The 22,620-nt window shown below is 44.3% G+C and overlaps 1 protein-coding gene across 1 annotated transcript in view; it reads left to right on the top strand.

Moving 5' to 3' along the window:
* Positions 1-21,492, top strand: part of LOC104497276 (arf-GAP with GTPase, ANK repeat and PH domain-containing protein 1-like) — a 49,477-nt gene extending 27,985 nt beyond the window's left edge. The window contains exons 5-6 of the mRNA XM_010140514.1: positions 18,537-18,792; positions 19,957-21,492. Coding sequence (XP_010138816.1) covers positions 18,537-18,792; positions 19,957-20,160 — 460 coding nt within the window. The 3' untranslated portion in view covers positions 20,161-21,492. The remainder of the gene's footprint in view (positions 1-18,536; positions 18,793-19,956) is intronic.
* The last annotated feature ends 1,128 nt before the right edge of the window (positions 21,493-22,620 follow it).

Here is a 22,620-nt window from a genome sequence, read left to right as displayed (position 1 = left end):
CACATGAGTGTTTTGGTCTGGAGCAGGAGAAGACACTAGCTTGGTTCGTAGGATGATCTTGGTCCACACAAACTGGATTCCCTTTGGAGAAACCCAGCTGGAAGCTCCACACACACCCAGTGTGCTCCAGACTCTACTTTGAATGTAAGGGGGCCCAACCCGTGGTGCTTCAAACCTCTTGTATAGTTGGGAATGTTTGGTTCAAAGGATGAGGCTCGACCAATTAAAGGTAATGCCCCTGGATTGTTAATATATAGGGTCCTTGGCACCAGCTGCTCCAATCTACACGTCTGCTCCTGTTGCACCTCTTCATTTGCCAGCGTAGGCAGGGCCTGAGTTTGCCCCAGAAAGCAGTGGGTTGAAGTATGCTGCCTGGCCCAAACCCAGCAGTCAGCTTTCGTCTAAGTGCTCGCTTCCAGGTTTCCTTATAGGGTTGCAGTGTAGTTTGGGAGCCTTTTGCTAACTTCCAGTTCTTGATGGCCTCAGATTTGATTCCAGGTTTTTACTGGAATCTTGATAAGTACAGTTTAGTCTGAGGTGTGTATATTTATCAAGCAGAGCAAAATAATATGTAAAATATGAAATATTATTTTATATATTTATATAGTGACCTCCCACTTAGTTCTACATCCAGGAAAATTAGTTTCACTGCTTTAAAAAATATGTTTTCTGGGATATATGCAGGTTTTATCCAAGAGTACATTGGGTAGCAGTTTGCAAAGCATGTAAATAGAACCTGGCTCATGTAAGGGAGTTGTGCATCTCAGGCATCAGTTAGAGATCTGAACTTCCTTTAAGCTAGAGCTACATCAACAGTGGCAGTGGGATACGACTCACAGAAATGCAGCTCGATACAGGGATCGAGGTGGGTGTGTGTCATGACAAGAACTTGCCAAAATAGGAAGGAATTTCGGTGAAGAGTGAGAAGAAAGATTTCAGGTCTTCAGTGAGTATCTTCATGAGGAGATGCGTAAGGGGGTCAGTGAAATGATGATAACTGGGGGAAGGGGGGCAGGGGTGTGGAGGGGTTCACAGGCATTCGGAGGTGATAGGCTCTTTGGAAAAACAGGTTCTTGTAGTTCAAGCAAATGCTTCAAGGAGCAGGGGGCGAACTTGAGGGGAGGCATTTGGAGTGGTTTCCTTACGCTGTGCAGTCGTCTCCCAGGGAAGGCGATGAATCCCACCGTCAGTAAACACGTGATGGGGGAGCAAGGCAAGGGACCGCATGATCTAAGTAGCCTTTCCTTCCCTGATTTGCTGAATCTCTGATAAGGAATCTCACAGTATTGAGCAGAATTTTAAAATATTTGTTCCTGTTTCGTGTTGAGGAGTCCACTGCTCCAGAAGACTGCAGAAAACGGCTGAAATCAAGATCTAATTCCAGTGCTCTTCCCTCCCATGTTTGCTCCCCTCTTGCATCCACTGGATGTCCATTTCTGTAAGTTTTCCCTTCAGAACAAACCTATCATTTTTCACCACAGGATATTTACAGCTTCAATCAGTGCCAAATTCAATTGGGCTTCTGATCTCATCGCTGGAAGTTATAGATGCAGATATTATTTGCACTGCGGTTAATTATGGAGCAATCAAACTTTGGCTTTTCCACTGTAATTTCCTCTGCCAGCTAATTTAATTAATCACCCCCAGCTCAGCTCTTCCAGCTGCGACCGGCAGCGTCATTAATTAGACATGTGGTGGTAGCTCATAGACCAGTTCCTGTTAAGGGGCTGCTGCCCACTTGATCTCTAAGGGAGCAATAGCTTGTTTCGAAGCATCCAGGCAGGATTCGAGGTAGCTGCCAGGTTATTGTATTCCTCAGAAGCAGAAGCAGTTGCCAAAAGATGGACTGCAAGCAAAGAGCAGGATTGCTGGTACTGCTGGCACTCAGCTCACTGGGCATGGTTTGGTGAGGCAGGAATGGAATTGGTTCCCCCCAGAGATGCCATTTAGGGTCTGACCCAGCAGTTCTCAGCAGTCCATCCTTTCTGGCCCGATCCAGGAGCTGCAGGAAAAATGCATATAAATTTGATAGATCTCCTTCTGACTGTGGGAGCTGCCTGGCTTTAGTCAGATGGAAAATACAAAATTTCCTAATGCAAACAAGAAATTAAAACATCAATTTTAATTGCCAGATGACATCAATAATAGGAACATTTTTCTTCACTCTAAAAACTGTACAAAATAACCAGCTAGGTCTGTCACATTGTTTGGATCTCAGAATCATCAGTAATTATGGTTTTGAGGGTGAAAGAACCTTTTACAGTAGATAAAATGGGTTGCTTACTTGCAGCTTAAGAATCTCATCCTAGACATAATCAGCAGAGGGCAAGTGGTTTGGGACATGCGATGGCCCAGCCTACTAGTCCTGAAAGTCCCAAGCATTTTGCAGAGAAGACAACAGGTCCTTGGTCTTCACTCTTGCATGATCTGTCTTGGTAGTCAGCAATAACAGACCCTACCTTTGGGTTCTGCTCTGCTTCTGAAATATCAAAGAATCCTCCAAAGCCACCGTGTCCTCAGCCTGCAAATACAGTTCTAAGCATCCTTCATTTTATTACAAAGATCTTCTTTATCCTCCTTGGAGGGCCAGCAGAGCCCCTGGTTTTCCCATCACGCCACATACTGGTTCTTGGAGCAGGTAAGCTAGAAAAAGCTGAAAATCTCTAGAATAGCTTCAGCTCTCAGGCAGCTTTTTCAACACCATACGACACTGCACTTTGATTTTTGAACCTGTTGCAAAGCTGTCATTTCTAATCAGTGCATCTGTCTGCCAGTGGTAGATTGCTGATGGATTAGTTGGAGTCTCCCCCACTACTTCTCAGAACAAACTCCACTCAAGACAACTGTTTTAATCATCTTGGGTTACAAAGCCTCCTTTCAGACTCTTCTGTCCAAAACATCCATCAACCCCACCCAGTAATAGTAAACTGAAAATAAAAGAGCAGTTCTCTTCACTGCATAACTGTAACTGTGCCTGTTTTAGTAGCAAAACAGCGCTGCAGACTTGGGCAGGCTTCCTTTTCTGAAGGAGTAGAAGGTGCTCCCGGTGCAACCCTCCCTTCAAATGCACCATGCTCTTCACTGATGGCTTTTTTTCTTCCTTGTGAAATGTTTTGGGAAAATGCTTTCAACACAAAGTCCCTTCCTTGCTCTCAGTCAGGGGCAGCTGTAGGGATTTTCACAGATGCAGTTCAGCAAATGTTTTAGAGCGGAGGGGTCACATCTGCTTCTACCATCACAAGAAGATTGTTGACATGTTATTGCCATTGAAGCCCGGAATAAGAGATTTGTAATTGATAAGAAAGCAGCCTGTATCTTCAGAGAAGCTCTACACCTTGCGTTGGAGCAGAAGGCACTACTTCTACTAGACTTCAGTGCATACAAACTTCAGCAGGCTGCAGGTGCTCCTTTAGGAAAACATTTCTCAGCTTGAAGCTGATAGCCTCATAGCTGGAAATGCTCCTTCTGGAAGGAGGGGGGTCCATGGGGATCTTAGATCTTTATATTAAAAAGGTACTGCCAAATAATTCACAGCCCAAAAGCAGAACAACTGCCAGTGTTAACTAGAAGATAATCTGTTGTGAAGACCTGAATCTGGAACGGTCCTCAGTTCCTCACTGAAGAAAAGCAGCATCTGAAATTTCTAAAAGGAGCATCAGGGTTCTGTAGGCAAGCTGGAAAATTAGTTTGTTTTTGCTCTGCAAAAATTAGAATTGCACTCGGTCTTGATCAGCAGATTGCAATCACCCTGTGCTATTTCACCTACTCATCTCACTTGGTTTTGTTTTATTTGAGCAATAAATATCTTAAATCTCCCTAGAGCTATTGCATGTCTTCTGTGGAGACTCATCACAGTCCTGCCAGGCATTCATCAAGGCTTCCAATGAACCACCGCATTAAGTATTCCTCTGCTCCTTATCAATCAAAACAGTTTACTTATAACTTTACTTTTTCCTCCTGAAGTAATCAAAATCTGATATTCCACAGATTGCAGAAAATTGTCACTGCTGTATTCTGTGCTAATCCATCACATGAAGCAGGCATAATTTGGGCATCAGAAGAGCATTAAATGTTTAAATAAGCAAGAGCCAGTCAATGAGAGAGTCCATTAACTGCTCCAGATGACAGGGCAGAAAAATGTTTGGATCACAGGTAGGCTGGGAATCACAGTACAGACCTTGCAGAGCAATGGGGCGTCTGCATTCTGCAACAGGCACAAGGTTTTCTGTGTTCTTCTTAAAAAGAAATGACATAACCGCAGCTTAAGCTGCAGTGTGAAGCTCATTGTGGAAAATAGTCCAGGAGATAGTTAAAGACTTCATCACTTTTCTGTAGCCTTGTTTTCTTCTGTACAAGCTTTCAGGAGTAGCTTGTCTTAATGACAAGAGAGAGGGGGGGAAAGTCTGATTTTATCCTGTAGACTCTAGCGAAACCTGCTCATTTGCCATCTTAAGTTCTTGAAATACCTGCCCTGATAGTAAATGCGCTGGGCAGGCCCCGTGTGATGGGACTGGCTCGTGAAGGCATTTGTGTAAGATGTTTCACTGGCTCTCAAAACGTGCTGGGGGACTTGAGTCTGCCTTAAGCTATGAAAGGTGCTGAGGAGGCTTTTCACAGTCACTCCTCTGCCTGAGGGTGGCTGCTGTAATTTTTCTATGAAATGCCAATTCCAGCAGATTCACCAGAAAATTCTCCATGGGGAGGCTGCGGATGTGGGATTTCTTCTGCCTTTGTTCTGTGGCAAGGACCCAATCCAAAAGTCTCCTTGGTGGAGGAACGATGGTCTTCTGGTGAGTATTATGATCATCTTGTGATTTGACAGAGCATCATCAAAGGAGATGTTGAGTTGCACTGATTCAAGGATATGATTTGTGTGTGTGCACAGCCCTCAGTTCTTACTGTCCCCTCCTATTTGAGTCAAGTTGCGTTTTAATCTAATTTCCCCTCCTAGTAGTAATTATGTGTGTACCATTTCCCTTCACTTGGCGTTGTAAAGCAAGCTCTTCGTTTTCAAGGGGAATAAATCCTACACGCAACTGCTGGAGTTCTGCAGCATTGTGGTATTTTGTGCCAATCCAGGGGCACATCTTCTCTTCAAAATAAAGAGAGACCTATTGTAATTAGAGCGTAAGCCTCCGTTTAAAAGGGTAACTGGCAAGGGGAAATTATCAAGACTTGAGACAGTAATTATCAGCCCCTGAAAATAGCAAATCAAGCTGTCCATACCAATATCCCAAAGGAAGATGCCCCAGGAGAGGGGTTAGATTAGAGGCACCCGGGCACGAGCCCTCTGAGCCGCGGAAGGTGCTGATTGTAGCTGTCAGGTTTCTGCTGTTAAAAGCTCTCCTGCTATAAATACAGCCCAGCCACCCTCGTCTGAAAAGGATCCGTAAACCTTCCTTTTCTCTCCTTCCACTGCTTCAGAAACACAGCGGCTGACAGTCCAAATGTTTGAAATAATTGGATTCTGCATTCTAATTCATCTGTAAAGTATTCGTTGATTAAATTAGCCTAATAGATATTATTTCTTACATGACTGCATAATTTCATCCTGATTGGATCACTATGGCACTAACGAGTCCCCCCATTTACTATTGACTTGAGAATCACAGAAGGCTAGAGATAACTATCATCTTGTTTCCATTTTTTTTTTCCCAGGCTAAAAGTTAAACTGATTTATACTAAAAGGGCATACAGGCAGTGCTCAGGTACAGCTGTATTTTAGTCTTCGAGACCAGTGTTAGAAGGAAAAAAGTATTGGTTTATATAATCTTGAGCCCTCTTTTATTTACTCAGTGGGTTGTTCTGAAGCAGAAAGATTAACTGACCATTTAAATTCCTTTGGGGGAAAATGGAAACATTTTTAAATAAAATACATTTTATTATCTCATCAAAACAGATAGGCGCATTGCAAATGAACCTCATAAGGACTGCACACATTCAATGAAATGAAAATACTCCTTTAAAGATAATGTCTCAACCAAAGTCGTTTTAGCCTCTATTAGTAAGATTTTTCTTTGAGCTGCAATTTGAGTGTAACCAAGAGAAAGGACGAGGAAGGCAAAATTATAGTTAGTTTTCACGCTAAATGAGAGCAGATATTTCTTTCCTAAGCAAGAAGGAGCTACCTCGGAGTCCTGCTCATAAGGGCATCCGTAAGGATGATAGGCTCGCATCCCCCTAGCTCTTCACATACGACCAACCGCCCAACCCAAGCAGAGGGTTTTTTGTCGGGAAGGGGTTAACAGTATGATTGGCTTTTTCCCCTGCCCCAGTGGCTGGAAACAGCTGGTGGGGTTTTGTATAGCGCCGGTGAACTGAGCAGTCGAAAGAAGGTTTTGGCAAACACTCGGCCTGCCCAGGACAAGAAGAGGTGGGTCAACTCAGGAAACCGTTTTCATGAGCAAACGGGGGAAACAATGACCGCTCAGCAGGAACAGAAGGGAGACCCGCTCCGGCTGAATAGCTCCCCCCAAAACACCCGGCTCAAAAGGAAGAAGGTCCCTTCGCTTCTGGGAATCCAATAAATTGTTTCAGGAAGTGGAAGTCTGTCCAGGCTAATGGAGCTGTGATTGACAGGTGGTTCTCATTACGGCGCCCATCAGGGGACAAAGTGAATTCCAGTGTTATTTAAGAGGTTAAGTAGAAATAAGATGCAGGTGACAGCCCAAGGCTTGAGGCATCACGCACTGCTCTTCCTAAGTTTCGGGGTGTTTTTTGCGCAGAGCCCTCTCAAATTTTAAAATGGGTGGGGGCAGGGGCAGTTTGGGTAATAAAATTTGGTCCTGCGTGACTGAAGATGAGTCTACCCGGCTGCACAGGAGAGGGAGCAGGGAAATGAAGGTTGCTTTGGTAATTCTTTCGTTGGAGAGTCCTTGTTCCTTAAGCGCATGTAACGTGGGGTGTTACATTTGTTGTGGAGGTGCAACAAGGCCACCTTCCAGCACTGGCTACCATATCCTGATGCTCTTGGGCATCCCAGTGGAGGAGAAGGAGGACGAAGCGCTGTGAAAGACTATAGCGGTTTGTGCTTCTTGTCCAAAGCTCAAATCTATGACCCTTTTCCTGAGCTGCCACAAGAACATCTTTTAGCAGTCAGAGCCAAAACAACAACGATCGTACAGCATTTGCCTGCTACTTGTGCTCATGCTGTGGCAGCTGACAAGAGCAAATCACAAAGCTTTTAGCTCAATCAGAACAAATTTGAAGTAATTTTGAACTGAAATATGCAGAGGCCACCTCGGGTTGGGTCAGGTTTCTGGGTGTGCTTCTCTGGCGTCTGAACCTAGCTTGAGAAGGAAAAGAAAGGGAAAATGTATTGCTAGTGACTCGAGTTGCCTTGTGTTCCTAACCAGGAGGCATCTTTGTACCGCTGTAGGACACAAAGCTGAAAGTGAAGTCTATTTCTAGCCTTGTTCAGCAGAAAATGGCCAAACAAGAAAAAATTGCTTTGCAAAGCATCCAAAACACGGTGTTGCTTGCGAAGACAATAAGAACCAGGATGTGATTTAAGCTGTGTCCCGAAGTTTAAAGTAGATCTCTGTGTGTGTTGAAACTGCTAAACAGTACAGACTATTTATCGCTCACTGCTTTGGTATTTTTCCGCATGCTCAAATAAGCAGCATCGGGTGTCTTAGCACTTGTGGATGTCACAGGGTGGGAAGCTGAGGGATCTGCTCCAAGTCACGGTATTGACAGAATATTGCATGGTGCGTGGTCAGATACAAGGATGTAATTTAACCAAGAGATTCATGGCTGGCTTGTGAATGACGGTGAATCTCACGGGTATGACGTGTGTAATAAATCTGGTTTGATGCAGAATTAATGTGGTGTTTGGAATGATTATTTACCATTTGAAGTTCAGATGTGATTGTGTACGAGAAGAAGATAGCTCTGCGCAAGGCACTGGGGAAAGGCACCGAGAGGGGAGAAGAAAAAGACCCCCTTGCATTGTTTCACAAGTGCATTCCTGGGTGTAATACTAATGAGAATTGCACTTTAAATGCAGGGTTGATTTGTGATGAGATCAGCTCTAAAGAGTACATTTCTGGAATGATAACCTGATTGGTGGAGCTGCCCCTTGAAGGGCTGAAGGGGTCTAATTGGCATATAACGCACTATAAATTTATTAGCAGCCTCTGCTTTCCTATTGGCAGACTTTCTCCTGCTAACCACCAGGAAATTACCGATTTCAGGAGTTAGTCACTCAAGTCACACCGCGTCTGGGTTTTATAAAGAAGCCGACATCACCGCTCTTGTAAATCCTGGATTAGAGCTGGTACATCGGTGGCCAGCTGGAAACTAGTCACTTCTGTAGTGGACAAAATGAGCACCGTGTGTTTATTGTTCAACTTGTAACCTCCTTGGCTTCTTCCTCCTTCCCACCTCCTTGCCATAAACCCAGGTTGCACAAAGTCCGTTAGGAGGTAACTCATCAGTTTGGCAACTCTTGGGCTACAGCTGCCACAAACCAGAAATTACTATTTTTTTGGCAGTTCACATTCAGGGCTTTGATGTACTTACCGATACCTTCAGCCCTGGGGCATATTGGGCAGAAGAGGACATAGCCACTATTTCTTTTTTTTTTCAGGAGCACAATAGAAATATTCAAGGGTTGATATAATTATTTCAGTGACTTTGCTTTTAAGATTGAGTCACAAATTAGAAAATAATATTCGCATGTTTCTTCTAATTGGTAACAGATTAGGGATATTTTATCTTTTTTAAATAATTTCCAAATGTGTCCTGAAGAGGAATTTGCAGGGAAGTAGTTGGAAGAGAGAGAGCACTTATGCACTGAGAGTGCTTGGGCAAGATGCTTTAATTCCTGAATTCTGTCTTTAATTCTAGCACACAGCTTTTAAATCCCTACACACCTCTCTCTGGAGGTGCTCTCGAAGTGGAACTTGCTGTCACTTTTGGCAGGCGTCTCCAGTGCAGATTTTCTTTGCTGTCAGGTTTTATGTGGGTTTCCCACTGTTAAGCACCAACCGTATGGCTTGTAAATCATAAAAGCCTAAAGGTTTTCAAGTGATTAATAGGCAGAGGTGCGCAATTAGAAATGCCTCAGCAGTACTTGAGCACTCAAGTGTCTTCTGAAAGCCAAGACCATTTCTAATCTCGCCTTTTGGGGCACATTTGGGCAAGCCCAGGGTTGCGTGTCCCGTTGTTGAAAATACACAAACAAAAAAAAAGCATTGAGGTTTCATTTCTTAGGTACAGAGGAAACCACATGGATTTCCGTGGATGTTAACTGCTGAGGATTCCTCAAGTCATTTTCTTCTTTTAGTCTCAGTTGTTTAAGTTAATTCTCCATTTCCTCTGCTTTTTCAGAAACATGAGCTCATCTACCATCCCTCTTTTTTAAACTAAATATCATTTGTGGTTTTAGAAAGGCATCCAACACCCTCAGCCCACGAAAACTGAGGTGGAGGGAAGTTCCTTCACTTGCTGAGCAGAGAGAATGCCTCAGGAGATCTAGCTCTCCAAGACAGGCCTAATTTTTTACCAAATAAAAATAATCATTGAAAAAATGCGACTAATGGAAGAGTCTCATGACATTAACAATCTCTGTAGAGTCCTTGGCATCAGTGAGACCTAAGAGGTGGCCAAAGCAGCTGAAGAAGCAACTGTTAGAGCTGGTGTAGTGGGACAGGCACAGGTGTATTGGTGGAGAAGGGAAGATGTGTGAGAGAGGAAGAGGAGGGTATATTGGACTTGCCAATGTCAAAAGGTGAGGGGAGCAGAGGGGAGAGTCCAGGTCACTAGGGAGGAGTTGGACAGTGGAGAGGCCCTGGTAGAATCTGAAGAACGTAGCTCACAGAAATGCTTCCTGCAGGCATGGTCCAGCTACTTCCCTTCAGCTGCAAATGTGCCTGCCTTCCACTGCAGACTTGTGCAGAACACACATTGGTTTTTATTTGCTTGCTGCTCCGAATATGGTGGGGGTTTTTTCGCAGTCTGTGCCAAATATAATGTTTATTACTTGTATTTTCTCTTTTATGTCTTACATAAATTCAGTGTAATGTTGGGTTGTGGGGGTTTTTTTCTAAATACTCAAAAAAGTATTGTCTTACTGCTTCTGCTGGAACTAAGATAATACTGAAGCACGCTGAAAGGGCTTTTGTTTTTCCTTCTGAATCAAAACTCTAGAAGCTACTAGTAACAAAGGATCAAAATTGTCAAGAAAATTTTTGAGGATTGTAATTAGACTGCCCTTTTCCAGTTCTTGATCCTTGGGTAAAGGTCATGTTCCCATTCTGCAGCCCACAACATATTTTTTCCATTTTGGATCCACCTTTGCGTGCTGAGCAAGCTCTCTTTTGAGATCTCTTTAATGTCTGCACCGCAAGTTTGTCAGCCCTTTGGGTAGACCTCAGAGGGGGTTTTTCTCCCCCTCTCATTATTTATAAGGCATTGGTGCACTCATAGTTATGCCACTTCTCCACCTTACAGCATTACGAGCAGAGGAGAAGCTCCATTTCTCTTCTCTTATCTGTTTATGATGTGATACGTTCCAAAGCAGATCACATCAGCGACTGTTATGGTATCCTTAATGCGTTGTGATAGTCACATCACGGGAGGAGCCGCTGAAAAGCACATCGCTGATGTACGTCCCTGTTACATGCCACATTACTCAGGGTCGGTGGGAACCTCACTTGGCTACCTCGCTCCGTCTCTCACCTGGCACAGATTATTGAGATTTATGCATTTAAATATTTATATGTCACTCCTGCCTCCCCCCTTTTGAATGCTATAGAGCTTCCTGTTATGTGACTATGAAAGCAGAAGCCTGGTTTGGGGTGAAAATGTCCAGATTTTTAGAAATGAATAACCAAAATACGGACTACTTGCATTTCCACAGAAACGTTTCCTAAGAGTTCATTTTGAGTTCCATTATCTGTTCAAAACTACTGCCATGTTTCACATGAAAATTTATTTCAATGGAATTTTCATATTTTTTCCTAAAAAAGAGGGGGAGAACTACCTAGTGATTTCTTAAGCTATATTTAAAATACTATTGCATTAAGTATAGCTTTCCTATAGGAGAAAATTAATGTTAACGAATTGCAAATTAATGGAATCTTCTAACCTGAGTGACTGTATATCAAATTGCAAATTGAAATTTCCAATCCGTGTTTAGGTACTGGCACAATGTAATGTGATTTATCCACTTAAGACATCAGGTTAAGTATGGTTACACATGAATAATGAAATGCATTAGGTACGTGTTTGCAATTACTATTCTCTGCATATATATATATATATATATATTACTGCAAACAAGCGAGAAGCAAATAGACTCGTTGGTTTTAGCATTTCTGTGCAGTTGTTGTAGAGCTTTTGGTATTTTTTAGCTAATATTCGTAGTACGCTCAAGCGTTGAGGTTGGCCACCCAAGAAATGGCAGCAGTCTATGTATACGATCTAGAACGACACCACGATAACCCAATTTATTGGCCTTTCCTTGTTTTGGTAGCCATCACAGTCGTATGTTTTGGTTTAAATTTTACAGGGATGTTTATATGCTTACACATCAACACTCAGGTAAAAAGAATTGGCTCAGGAACTCAGTGGTTTTTCTGTTGGTCAGCAGAGGGTAACTGCTGGACCCCAGATTCTCATAAGGTCTCTCATTGCACATTTTAGGAGAAACTCATCTTCCTCCACTGTTCGCAGTGCCTTTTTAATTGTTTTCACCAAGCTAAGTGTTTAAAATCCTTAGAATTTGCCATTGTTAGGATTTTTTTCCTCCTAAGTGTTGCTGTTAACACTGTTTAAAAAAATTCTGGGGCTTTTGGGGCTAGTGGAAAAGTACAATTTGTGGCAGTCTTCAAACTTTTTGTTAAATCTCTAGGGACTGTTTCTATTTCACATAATCACACAGAGCAAAGAAAAGCTTGGATTTGTATTGAGAAAAGACTTAACCAGCTCACAGGGCTTACAGTTGTCGCACTTAGGGTCTTTCTTCTCCACTTAATAAGTCTTTTCTTAGTATCCGCGGTGTTCCCTACCATTGTATGTCACATAGCTTTTGCTTAACTTTCTGTGGAGTAAACCTCAGGTGTGATATATTCTATCAAGTATACCTTAAAAATTATTAGATTGGGTGTCATGCAATGAAAACCAAAGTTTGCTGCAGTTTTATGTGATATATCAGAGGCTACAATTGCAGGATATTTATCTAAAAATCCCAAAGCTGGTAAACCTTGATATCTTGGCCAGGCTGATAATTAATATTGTGCAGTAATAAACCCCACAGGTGTCTTTACACCGAAGGGACAGCTGCTGGTTACTCCGTGGCATCACTGGAAGGCTCACCTGGAAGTGCAGGAGTAGCAGCTATTTTGGAGCCCTGTCTAGGGGGATGCTGTCAGAAGAGAGGGCAAAGAAAGTGGAGCAGCTCTGCTGAATCCAAATTACGGTTATACTGCTAAGTGTCATGCAAGACATAATTGATCGGAGAAGCAAGTTCAGCTGCACACGTATGAGCGATCTCTGTCCATCATGCACAGTAGGGCTTTTTTTTCTCCCTTAAACACACAGCTGTAAAAAGAAGACTGGAAAATGTAGTAGTAGAGAGAGTGATGGTGAAGATCCTGACCTGTGGGCTTTGGAAAACAGCTCCCTGACAGCCAGAGGGGCTTTGGTCATGCCTGTGATGGGAAGCCGCTTTTATTTGTGTCTTTTGAGACTTGTGCTTTGGTTGGTTGCTTAAATAGGTCTGATGGCAGGAGAAGTAACTTGAATTTGGTGTCTTTTTATGGCACTGAGTTGTCTCCCTCTGTCTCTCCTCACCAGTGGATAAAAATTGGCAGGTTTAACAGCGGGTTGAAGGCAGTCCTCAGCCAGATAACTCCCCCAGCAAAGACAGCGATTGATTTCCAAGCTGGGTTACTGTGCTGCTCGCCTGGAGAGCTCTGGTCCAGAGTCCAAGACAAGTCATTGGTTGGCTTATCTACGGCTTTCCTATAGGGCTGGTCTTCGTCCGTCAGGGATATTTAACTTGTAAGAAGTAATAAGCTTAATAGGTTGACTTTATTTAATTATTAATGATCCTTTTCTGTCCTTACAGCTCATAAAACACCCTGTAGGTTGGCAAAACACTCATAATATTGATCAGGAGCCAGAGAGATATTTATTTCCTCTTTGCTCCAGTGCACATAAATTGTGGTCCTTTTCCTCGGCGGGCGGGATTTACAGTGGCCTGTTTCTTAAAAGCTTTTCGTAATTAAGGAATAAATACCCATCGGTCTTTGTTTGCTGTCTGGAGCCCTCTTGTTTGCGAGGGACCTATATATCCCCAGTGGGTTTGTGCACCTTCCCCCTTAGCAACGCAGCCGGGGAGAGAAGGCATGCATGCTAGGAAGCAGTCAACTGCTAAGCACTTACTTTGCCAATAGAGTGGGGTCTTCTCCTGCAGAGAGAGGAAGCCCCTGTGTTTTCTCAGCATATTGTTCCCAGCTCCTCTTCCATGCCTCTCCTCCCAGTTCCTGCTTTGCTTGGGGCAGGAAGACACTTTGGAAATTCCTTGCTGCTAGCCCTTTCTTCTCGCCTTCTCATCTTCTCCTCCTTTGCTAGTTGCAATTAAAAACATCACAAACCTTTCCCAACATTTCAATCCCGTCTTCCCCCTCCCCAGTATGTTTCTCTTTTACCCATCCCAACGTTGCATCACCAGCTCTATCCAAAGTGATGCAGTTTATCAGATGCGTGCAGGGTCATCGCGAAGGGGTTTGTTTAAACGGCACAACCGGCTGCCCAGCACTGGTCATTAGGTGATGCACTCTTCTTGCATGCTGGATCACAAAGCTAATGACTCATTCTGGGACTCTCCAGGAGTTTGGGAGGTACGAGGGTTAGATTTACTTCATTTTCTTGGAAGAGACACATTAACCTTGTCAGCTGGCCAACAGGAGAGAAAATTTGGCAGTGCTTGTGCTGAGCTGGCCAGGTTACTCCTGCATTAAACAGTTGTACTTCAGTGAGCAACCAGAAATGGCAATACATGGGCATGGCATGGGCACGGCACCTGCACAGTGACTCTAAAGAGACCATTAGAGGCCTCCTCAGTTAGAGAATTATTTTCTTTAGCAAGAGAGAAGAAAAGATAAAATTCAAGAGCCTTTTAGTGTTGTTGGAGGTGTGGAGGATTCACTTCAGAATGCCAGCACCAAGCCTGATGGTACGAAATCAATGATGTGCCACGGTAAATACCTGCTGTCCATTATGTTTTTAATGCAACCTTTCAAAATTCCAGTGAACCTTTTAACAAATGGTGAGTAATTTTAGATAACGAGCAAGTGACAACATTTTTGTCATCCTTGTTAGCACTTTGGTAAGAACAAAGCTACTGTTGTGCTGGAGCTGTTGAGTTTTGATGTCAAGTTCTCTTGCTCTCCACCCGCTTGCCGTTGCCTACACAATCAGTTCTGAGTTGCCTTATGAACACAGCTTTTATTTCCACCCCAGACATCCTTTTTGTACTTGCTTTTCAGGCCTCTGCACCAGATATATGTGAGGGACAAATCAGTTTGAAGGCGGAGGTGAATGGGAGCAAGGAGGAATAGAATGGACAGTCGATACCAGTGGCACAAGGCTCCTGCTCAGATTTGTCGGGTGCAAAACGACATGTATTTAACTGAGGTGGGAGAGCCACACCGTGCACTCTGCGGGGCTGAGCCATGGAGGATGTAGGCTCCTAAATGCGCATCTCTGGTGCAAACCCGCAAGTGGGCAATGCAGGGTGGCTCCTGGAGCGAAGCTGTGCTTTAAGCAAGTCTGCTTTTTATATTCTCTCATGCTACCTAGTTAGCCCTCCCCCTTGCAGTGCCCGGTATTTATGTTTTCAGATAATAATGATGTGATGTGGCTGGCAAAGTAATTTAAATAATTGGACATTATCTAGAGAAGCAAGCACCTAATTAGATCAAAATAAACTGAGAACTGAAATTTTCATCTGATTCTAATAACCCTTTACCTATGTACAGTATCACTGCCGTGGCAGAGATTTCATTACTCACACTACTGTGCGTACTCAGAGTTCACTAGGGATGGAGGCTCCGGCAAGAGGAAAGAGCTTGGTGGTATTTTTTCGGCCAAGGCTTAGTGGCTGTTTCCTCTCCTGGTACTGCTGAGTATTCAGCAGTCTTCCGCTGTTGTATTTGGGCCCTGTAGAACCAGTGAGGCTGAAGTTCCTATCAGCAGTCTGGGTTTAAATGCATAGCTTCAGAGATAAAAAGACTCGAAGAAAGTCTGATCTTTCAACTGTATTTTTTCTTTCTCTAAGTTTATCTAGGAGCTTATAATCAATTCCTTTGTGCACGTGCACTGAAAAATATCAGCTGGCGTGATCACCAGAGAGAAGTAATTCTAGTACACGTGAGGAAGGGGCAGTTCATGCGTTCTCCAGCGTTAGGTGTCTTTGGGACCATGTGAGCACATGATGAGGTTGCCGCTCCATCACACTGGCTTCAGTCTGGTCCTGAGAAAAAGACTTCACTGAATTTTAAAAGTCCAGTAGAAGAGTCTTGTTTTGGCTTGGGCAACTGAAAGCCTCTGGTGTTGAGGGGCTTGTTTAGAGTGGGAGTTACCAGGATTACAGCTAAGGGAAGAAAATGAAGGAAATATTTACTAGCCAATGTGCGTTTCCTTTATTCTTAGGGATTGGTTCGGTGTCTTCTCCCTGATTAGTTGCTCTTCCTCGCATTTCTTCATACTCTTATTCAGTTGATTTATTTAAAGGTATGTCAGCGCTGGCTGAAATGAAACACTGTGCCTCCTCTTCCTGCTTATTGCTGACCGCTCCAATAATTCATTTTTTAGCTCATTAGCTAACAGGGGATGTGAACAGTGGTCCTCCAGGGAACTGCAAAGAGGTTAAGTGATCTACTGCTGACAACTCTGCTCTTGGACTGGCCTTCCTTGGGGGAAATGAAACCTCAACCCAGACAAGCTGTGGATCCCAGAAGTGACATTGGGGTATCAGAGCAACAATGACAGTATTTATGTCGTCTTGTTGGGATTTCTGAGATGAATGCAAGTAATGGAGCTGAAGCTGTCTTCCAGAAAAGTCCCCAGCACTTCCCATTCAGAATGAAGCGGTTTGTGACAGAGATGTAGGGAGGCTGTCCATGGACACTGGCTTTCTAGATACTCATTGAAAAACAGTCCCTTTACATTTTGTCCGTCCGTGAGGCATGGTTGAGCATGCTTTGCCTCCTACCTCTGTGATAAAGTTTGGTTTTCTACCAGAAAATCCAAGTGGGGTATCTTTCTTGTGCCCAGTTTGTACTGTTGATTAAGACCTAAATCTCACTCAATAGCCAATGTCAGTGACATGCTGCCCCCAAATGTCTGAGGCTTTTAAAACACCTTTATTTTTGTTTGTAGTGTTTGCTGTGTTCCCACCACAACCCTTAATGTGACTCCAAAAGTAGACTTGGGCCTTAATGAGCTGGTTACTTCATTATACTGCAGGACGGGGCCTTAAGGAAGGACCATTTGCATCCTCTCCCTCACTAATGCAGGTGGCGGCGTGTTCCCCTTCCTGTTAGATTTATTTTTGAAGGAGTTTCTTTTCCCAGCCTTTTGAGACAGTAGGATAAACCTGAGCAGGATTGGATCTCTGATGTCTATCCTGCTCTCTTGCAGCCTCCCAAGAGCCACAGGATTGCCTTCGAAACAGAAAAAACTTCTCTGTAAGCCATGGCGATCGCAGCAATTCGTGCTCTGACAGTAGCCAAAAGATGGCCTGGAGGAGCGAGGGGGATTCACTTGCAAACTCTTGACTAGGCAAAAAACAAATCTGTTACTTGTGTGCCTGATGTGTATTTTGCCTTTAGGATGTATGGGCATGTGAGAAATAAATTCCCGAAGCCCTGATGTCTGCCACTGTTGTAGAACAGCGCGGGTTGAGTCACTTCATTTTGCAGTCTGGCACGGTTTAACTATGTGGTGGATATGTTGGATACACTCTCAATACCTCCATGCGTGTTTAAAAAAACATGTGAGGCGTTTGCTAAACATCCTTGGAGATACTTTAGATGGATACTGCAAGAACTGTTGCACTGTTGCAAGAATGCCCGTTTTACTGTAAATAATTGCAGGTTACTTTATCCTCCTCGGTCACCAGCTCTGGTTTGGTGTTTTACCTTAAAATACAAACACAAAAATCAGGGGTTAAGGCTGCAACAGGAACAGAAGTCCTTTTCTTCCTCCTCTCCATCTGAAATAACCTGAAATGATACTGTTTATCAGCTCCTGCCATGAAAGGCTAATTTGCAGCTCCTCAGATGTTTGGGGTTTTTCTGGTGTGTCTTTTAGCTTGCAGGAGTCATTCAAAGGTTTGATTTAAACGAAGCATTCTTTGTGTTAATTTTCTGTTTGCACTTTTTCTCGGGGCAAGGGGAGCCTTGGACCTGTTTGTAAGGTAAATTGTGGTGGGATAGAGAAGCAGATGCTTTGGGAAGCTGTGCCTGAAAGCATCCAGGGAGGTCAAAGCAGGGTCAGTCCACATGTACCAGGAAATGATGCAAAACTAATCCAGATTTGCTGTTGGAAGGATCTGTTTACATAAGTATTCAAAAACAGATTAGGGCTAACCTGACACTAGATTACTGGGAGTAGTGTAAACATGGCTGAAAGGCGTAAACAGAGCTTTGCCTTTTGTGCTCCAGAGGAGAAAATCTGTCACCAGGAACAAGTGGTCTGGCTTGGGTGAGGTGCCTGGTTTTCACAGGCTGAACAGATTACCCGAGGTACCTCAGGTTGTGGCTTTGTCTAGGGCCAGATCTCTCAGATCGTGTAATTGTATGGTAATTTTTTTAACGGACAACGGAGGGTCTTGTTTGGAGTCCTTGTTCTCCTGTAACCTAATGGCATCCAGAAAGCTTTTGATAGTTCTTTGACCTATCAGGAGGAAACGTGCTTCAAAGTATTGTTTTGGTGCTTTGCATTCAGAAGAACAAACAGAGGAACCATCTACATGCCTTTTGCCTTGGAAACTTGCATTACTCAGATTGTAGAAGGAAAATGCACCCTGCAAGCAAAGCTGGGTCTTCAGGGCTTGCTTTCCTGTCTGAAATGGAAGCCCAGGCGTTGGTTGCTTCTAGTCTTAGATACAAAAATTTGGTACGTTTTCTGTAATATATTTTGCATCCCAGCCTCAATGTGGAACCAGGCTGCCTGGTTTGTCTTTGGTCTTCATGACCAAAGGGCTCTTTCACTGACCTCTTGCCAGCCCTCAGGGCAGTCTGGGGTTTTTTTGAGACCTCCTGGCTGTTGTGATCTTACAATCCCATAAGCACTACATCCACCGAGGGGGATCTGGGCCCTGCAATAATGTAGCTCAGTAATCATGAGGTGGGTGACACAAATGTCACTCCAAAGAGAAGGGTTGGATGAACTGTTTCTTTGAGGGTTTTTGAAGGGGTAGTAATTTTCATGTTGGTTAACTGCTGTTTGCTAGCCAAAGTGCCACCATTTAGAGCCAGTGGAGCCAAGTTAGATTGACCTGTCTCCTTCGATTTCTCTAGGGAAGAAAAAGAACGCTGGATACGTGCGAAATATGAGCAGAAGCTCTTCCTTGCCCCACTGCAGTGCCTAGAGCTTTCTCTGGGCCAGCATCTCTTGAGGGCTACAGCTGAGGAGGACTTGCGGACAGTCATCCTGCTTCTTGCCCACGGGACCCGGGAAGAGGTGAACGAGACCTGCGGAGACGGTGATGGGCGCACTGCCCTCCACTTGGCGTGCAGGAAAGGAAATGTGGTGTTAGTGCAGCTCTTGATTTGGGTAAGTACTTGGTGTCCAGGGAAGGAGGCTGGCTGAGTTGGTTTTTCGCTTAGCTGTCTCCGTCAGCCGGACCTCCCAGACCTGCTATTTGACGGTTTCACAAAGAGTTTTTTAGTATCCTGGGTCTGGATGTTCCTCACTGCCCGCTCTCAAAAAGCAGCACCATGATGAAAAAGTATGTTTCTGCCCATCTGCTGCTGGATGGAAAGTAAAGGAGAGTGTAAGAAATGAGGAAGGGGAGATTCCTGGAGCTGTTCAGCCTGGAGAAGAGAAGACTGAGAGGGGATCTGATCAATGCTGATCAATGCTGATCAACATCTAAATGGGGGTGCCAGGAGGGTGGGGCGTGCGCAAGAGCGTCATGCTAGGGGCAAAAGCATCCCTTTGTTTGCCCAGAAACATGGGGTGAGGGGACAGGGCTGGGCTCAGGGCCAGGAGGATGGGGCCAGACTCTGCTCAGTGGTGCCCAGCAACAAGTCAAGGCGCGACAGGGACAAACTGGAACCCAGGAAGTTCCATCTGAATACAAAGAAAAACTTTTTTGTGAGGGTGGCAGAGCCCTGGCACGGGCTGCCTGGAGAGGTTGTGGAGTCTCCTTCTCTGGAGAGATCCCAAACCCACCTGGACACCACCCTGGGCACCCTTCTCTGGGTGAACCTGCCTTAGCAGGGGGGTTGGACTAGGTGATCCTCAGAGGTTCCTTCAAACCCCTACCAGCCTGTGATTCCCCTAGCCCCTGTTTGAAACACCACTGTGGCAAATTTCGTTAGACACATGAGGCTCTGTCCCTGTAGAAGCAATTACATATGTGACTCCAAGCTGCTGTGCTCACCTTGCAGGCTGGTATCCTGCCCACTCCCTCTTCTCCCTCTCCCCATCCGTCTCCTGATCCCTCTCCCCATCTAGGTGGTAGAAGCCCCATCCCTGAAAACATTCCAGGTCAGGTTGGACAGGGCTCCGAGCAACCTGCTCTGGCTGAAGATGTCCCTGCTTTCTGCAGGGGGGTTGGGCTAGATGACCTTTAAAGGTCCTTTCCAACTTGAAACAGTCTGTGTTTCTGTGATCCTCATTTAAATTCAAACCTACCTGTCCTGAATCCGCTCCCTCTGTTTTAACGCTTCGTTGGCATCACAGCTTCCGGTGACACATCTCTTCTTTCTGTAGTATGGCGTCGATGTGATGGCACGCGATGCCCACGGGAACACGGCGTTGGCCTACGCCCGGCAGGCCTCCAGCCAGGAGTGCATTGATGTTCTCCTCCAGTATGGCTGCCCTGATGAGCGCTTTGTCCTCATGGCCACGCCAAACTTGTCCAGGAAGAACAATAACCGGAACAACAGCAGCGGAAGGATGCCCACCATCATCTGAGGAGCTCACTCGTGTCTTCACTGACCTGAATTACATCCGCAGCCTCATATTCCTCCATCCCCATCACAGCTCTGCTCTGTGAATCTGGTAACTCTCCTTTTCCCTTTTCCCTTCGGTACATCCCTGTCCCATCCGGAAACAGCACATCTGGAGAGCGCGAGGGGATGAGAAGGAGCAAAAGGGGCTGCAGAGAAAGCAGTTTGTTTCAGTGACAGCTCTCGAATGATGGAATCAAGCAGGTGAGAGCACATGGGTTGAGCAGGACACGCTGCGCGTGGCACTGGGACCGTGGGCGAGCGGTCATCCCCGGGGCGGGGGATGCAGGCTCCCTGAGCGTGGAAGGAAGGGGCGGAGGGAGAGGCGAGTGAGAGGAGAAGAAAGGAGAGATGGTGACTTTCCGTAACTGACAGTTAAGCACATCAGTACATTTCACCTCTACCAAACGCGACGCCTGGATTTCATTCTCTTCTCTGAAGAGCTTGACGGCATAAATCAGAAGCAAGCACAGAGTTTGTCAGGTTTGAAGCTCCTATGATGGTATGTGTCAAATCAGTTGTAGCTAATCTGTCCGGGGAGAATACTGGCTTCATTACACTTGTATAGTTGAGTTCTTCCAGCATTACCGCTGTTTAATAGAACATGATTAGTCATCACGGAGAAAAAAGCATATTAGCTGAGGAGGTAGTTACATGGCACGCTTCGGTGATTGCTTGGATGTGATTGCAATATTCTTAGAAGCATCATATTATCTCAGACATGTTCTTTCAAGCCCTTGGAGCCCTCCTTTCTAAATTCACTGTCATAATTTAGTATCTGTTTAATTTTTCAGTCCAAAGAGAGGAAATGAGTTGCTGAGTGTTATTTGACTGCAGTCTCCTTGGTGTAAAAACAAAATGGAAAAAATAAATAAGAGTAACTATGAAACACAAAAAGGAGTAATGAATACCGCTAAGGAAAAACATTTCAAGTACTTCTACTGAAATTAATAAACGCATTAAAGGCTAATATTTTTTTCAGCCAGCAGAAATAGGTTCTGTCATTTTGCCAAGGTAAATGTGTTGAGTTTTTGGTCACTCCTGTGATGCATTGCCTAACTTATACAGATTTTTGTATTGTGTCTCTAGATTATATGTATGTAAAATCTATTTGAATAAAAAAACCATAAATATGCATTGATTTTTTTTTTGTACAGAAAATGACATCTCTGTTAATTTATAAACTGTAATGGATGTGAACTAAATAATGTGCATCTAGTTAGGATCTGTGGGCTACAGATCATTGTACATCAAAAATATTCCCAGCAGTGAACTCTTTGTTTCCATCGCAAGCCTTTGAGGAACATACCAAGAGGAGATTGTGGCCCGTTTGACGTGGAAAAAAAAAACATGTACGAGACCTTTTTAGAAAGGAAAAAGAGGCCGTTTCTCAGCGCCGTAAATATATTTTACTCCCGAAGTCATGAAGCTTTCACAAGCCAAGACAAAAAGCCCCAGCCTGGCTGTGGGGAGATCAGGTTTGATTAAGTTCAGAATTGATAGCCCTCACCGCGGCGGGCAGGGCATGGCTGCGCTTGACTCCCAACTTGGCTGCTTTCGGGAAGAAAAATGGCTTGTGAAAGTAGCCTGGACAGTTCATTTGAATTCCAAGTTTTAATACTTGATTTGATTATTTTGGTATTACCGGGCAGATCCCAGCTTCTCCTGTTTTCAGCGAAGTGGGATTCTGGCACGGGGACGCAGGCTGTATGGTTTTTGGCAGGTGGAAAAGTGATTTTTTTTTTTTTTTTTTAAGTGGCGTATGGCAATGTGAAGAGGGGGGAAGGGTATATCACGGCAAAAGTTGAAAACTCAACTGAATGCGAAGGCAAAGGAGCAATTATGTGAAGGCAGTGAGGTGCACACAGCATAATAATTTGCAAATCTACCTGCTCGTATGTATTTCCCAAGCCTTCAGTGGTGCTCTTCCTTGGGGCTCTGGATTTCATCTGACGTACAAACAGGAGGAACATTGCATTTGCTAGGTAAACGATATGTGGACAAAATGTGAAGGAAAAAAGGAAAAAATCCGGGTATCTTCAGTAAAAAAAAAAAAATATGAAATTTCAGATTTGTGGAAGAAAAGTGAGCCTCAGGGTGGAAGCACGAAAATCTTGACCAGCTTTTCCTATTCAGTGGTGTTCTCATTTTGTACTTTGTTACTGTATAGACCTTTGACTATTTGAGGGGGGAATCTTTCTTCAGCCAGCCTGGGCTGGCTGCGTCAGAGTAAGGTTACAGCTGATTCTCTTCATACTGGGGTAGTTTTAATTTTTTTTTTTTAATTGAATAAGGGTGTCTGTAATAATTGCTATTTCTCCATCATTCCCATGCAGCTCCCTGATCTTTGGTACTCGGGGTGGTCCTTCAGCGACAGGACAACCCACCTAACGTGCAGCTGAAGGGGATGCTGTGAAGCCCGCTG

Source organism: Buceros rhinoceros, unplaced genomic scaffold, assembly GCF_000710305.1.
Source record: "Buceros rhinoceros silvestris isolate BGI_N320 unplaced genomic scaffold, ASM71030v1 scaffold6100, whole genome shotgun sequence".
In the NCBI taxonomy this organism is placed as follows: domain Eukaryota; kingdom Metazoa; phylum Chordata; class Aves; order Bucerotiformes; family Bucerotidae; genus Buceros; species Buceros rhinoceros.
The sequence above is the reverse complement of the archived record's forward strand: the minus strand, read 5'-3'. Positions and strand labels throughout refer to the sequence as shown.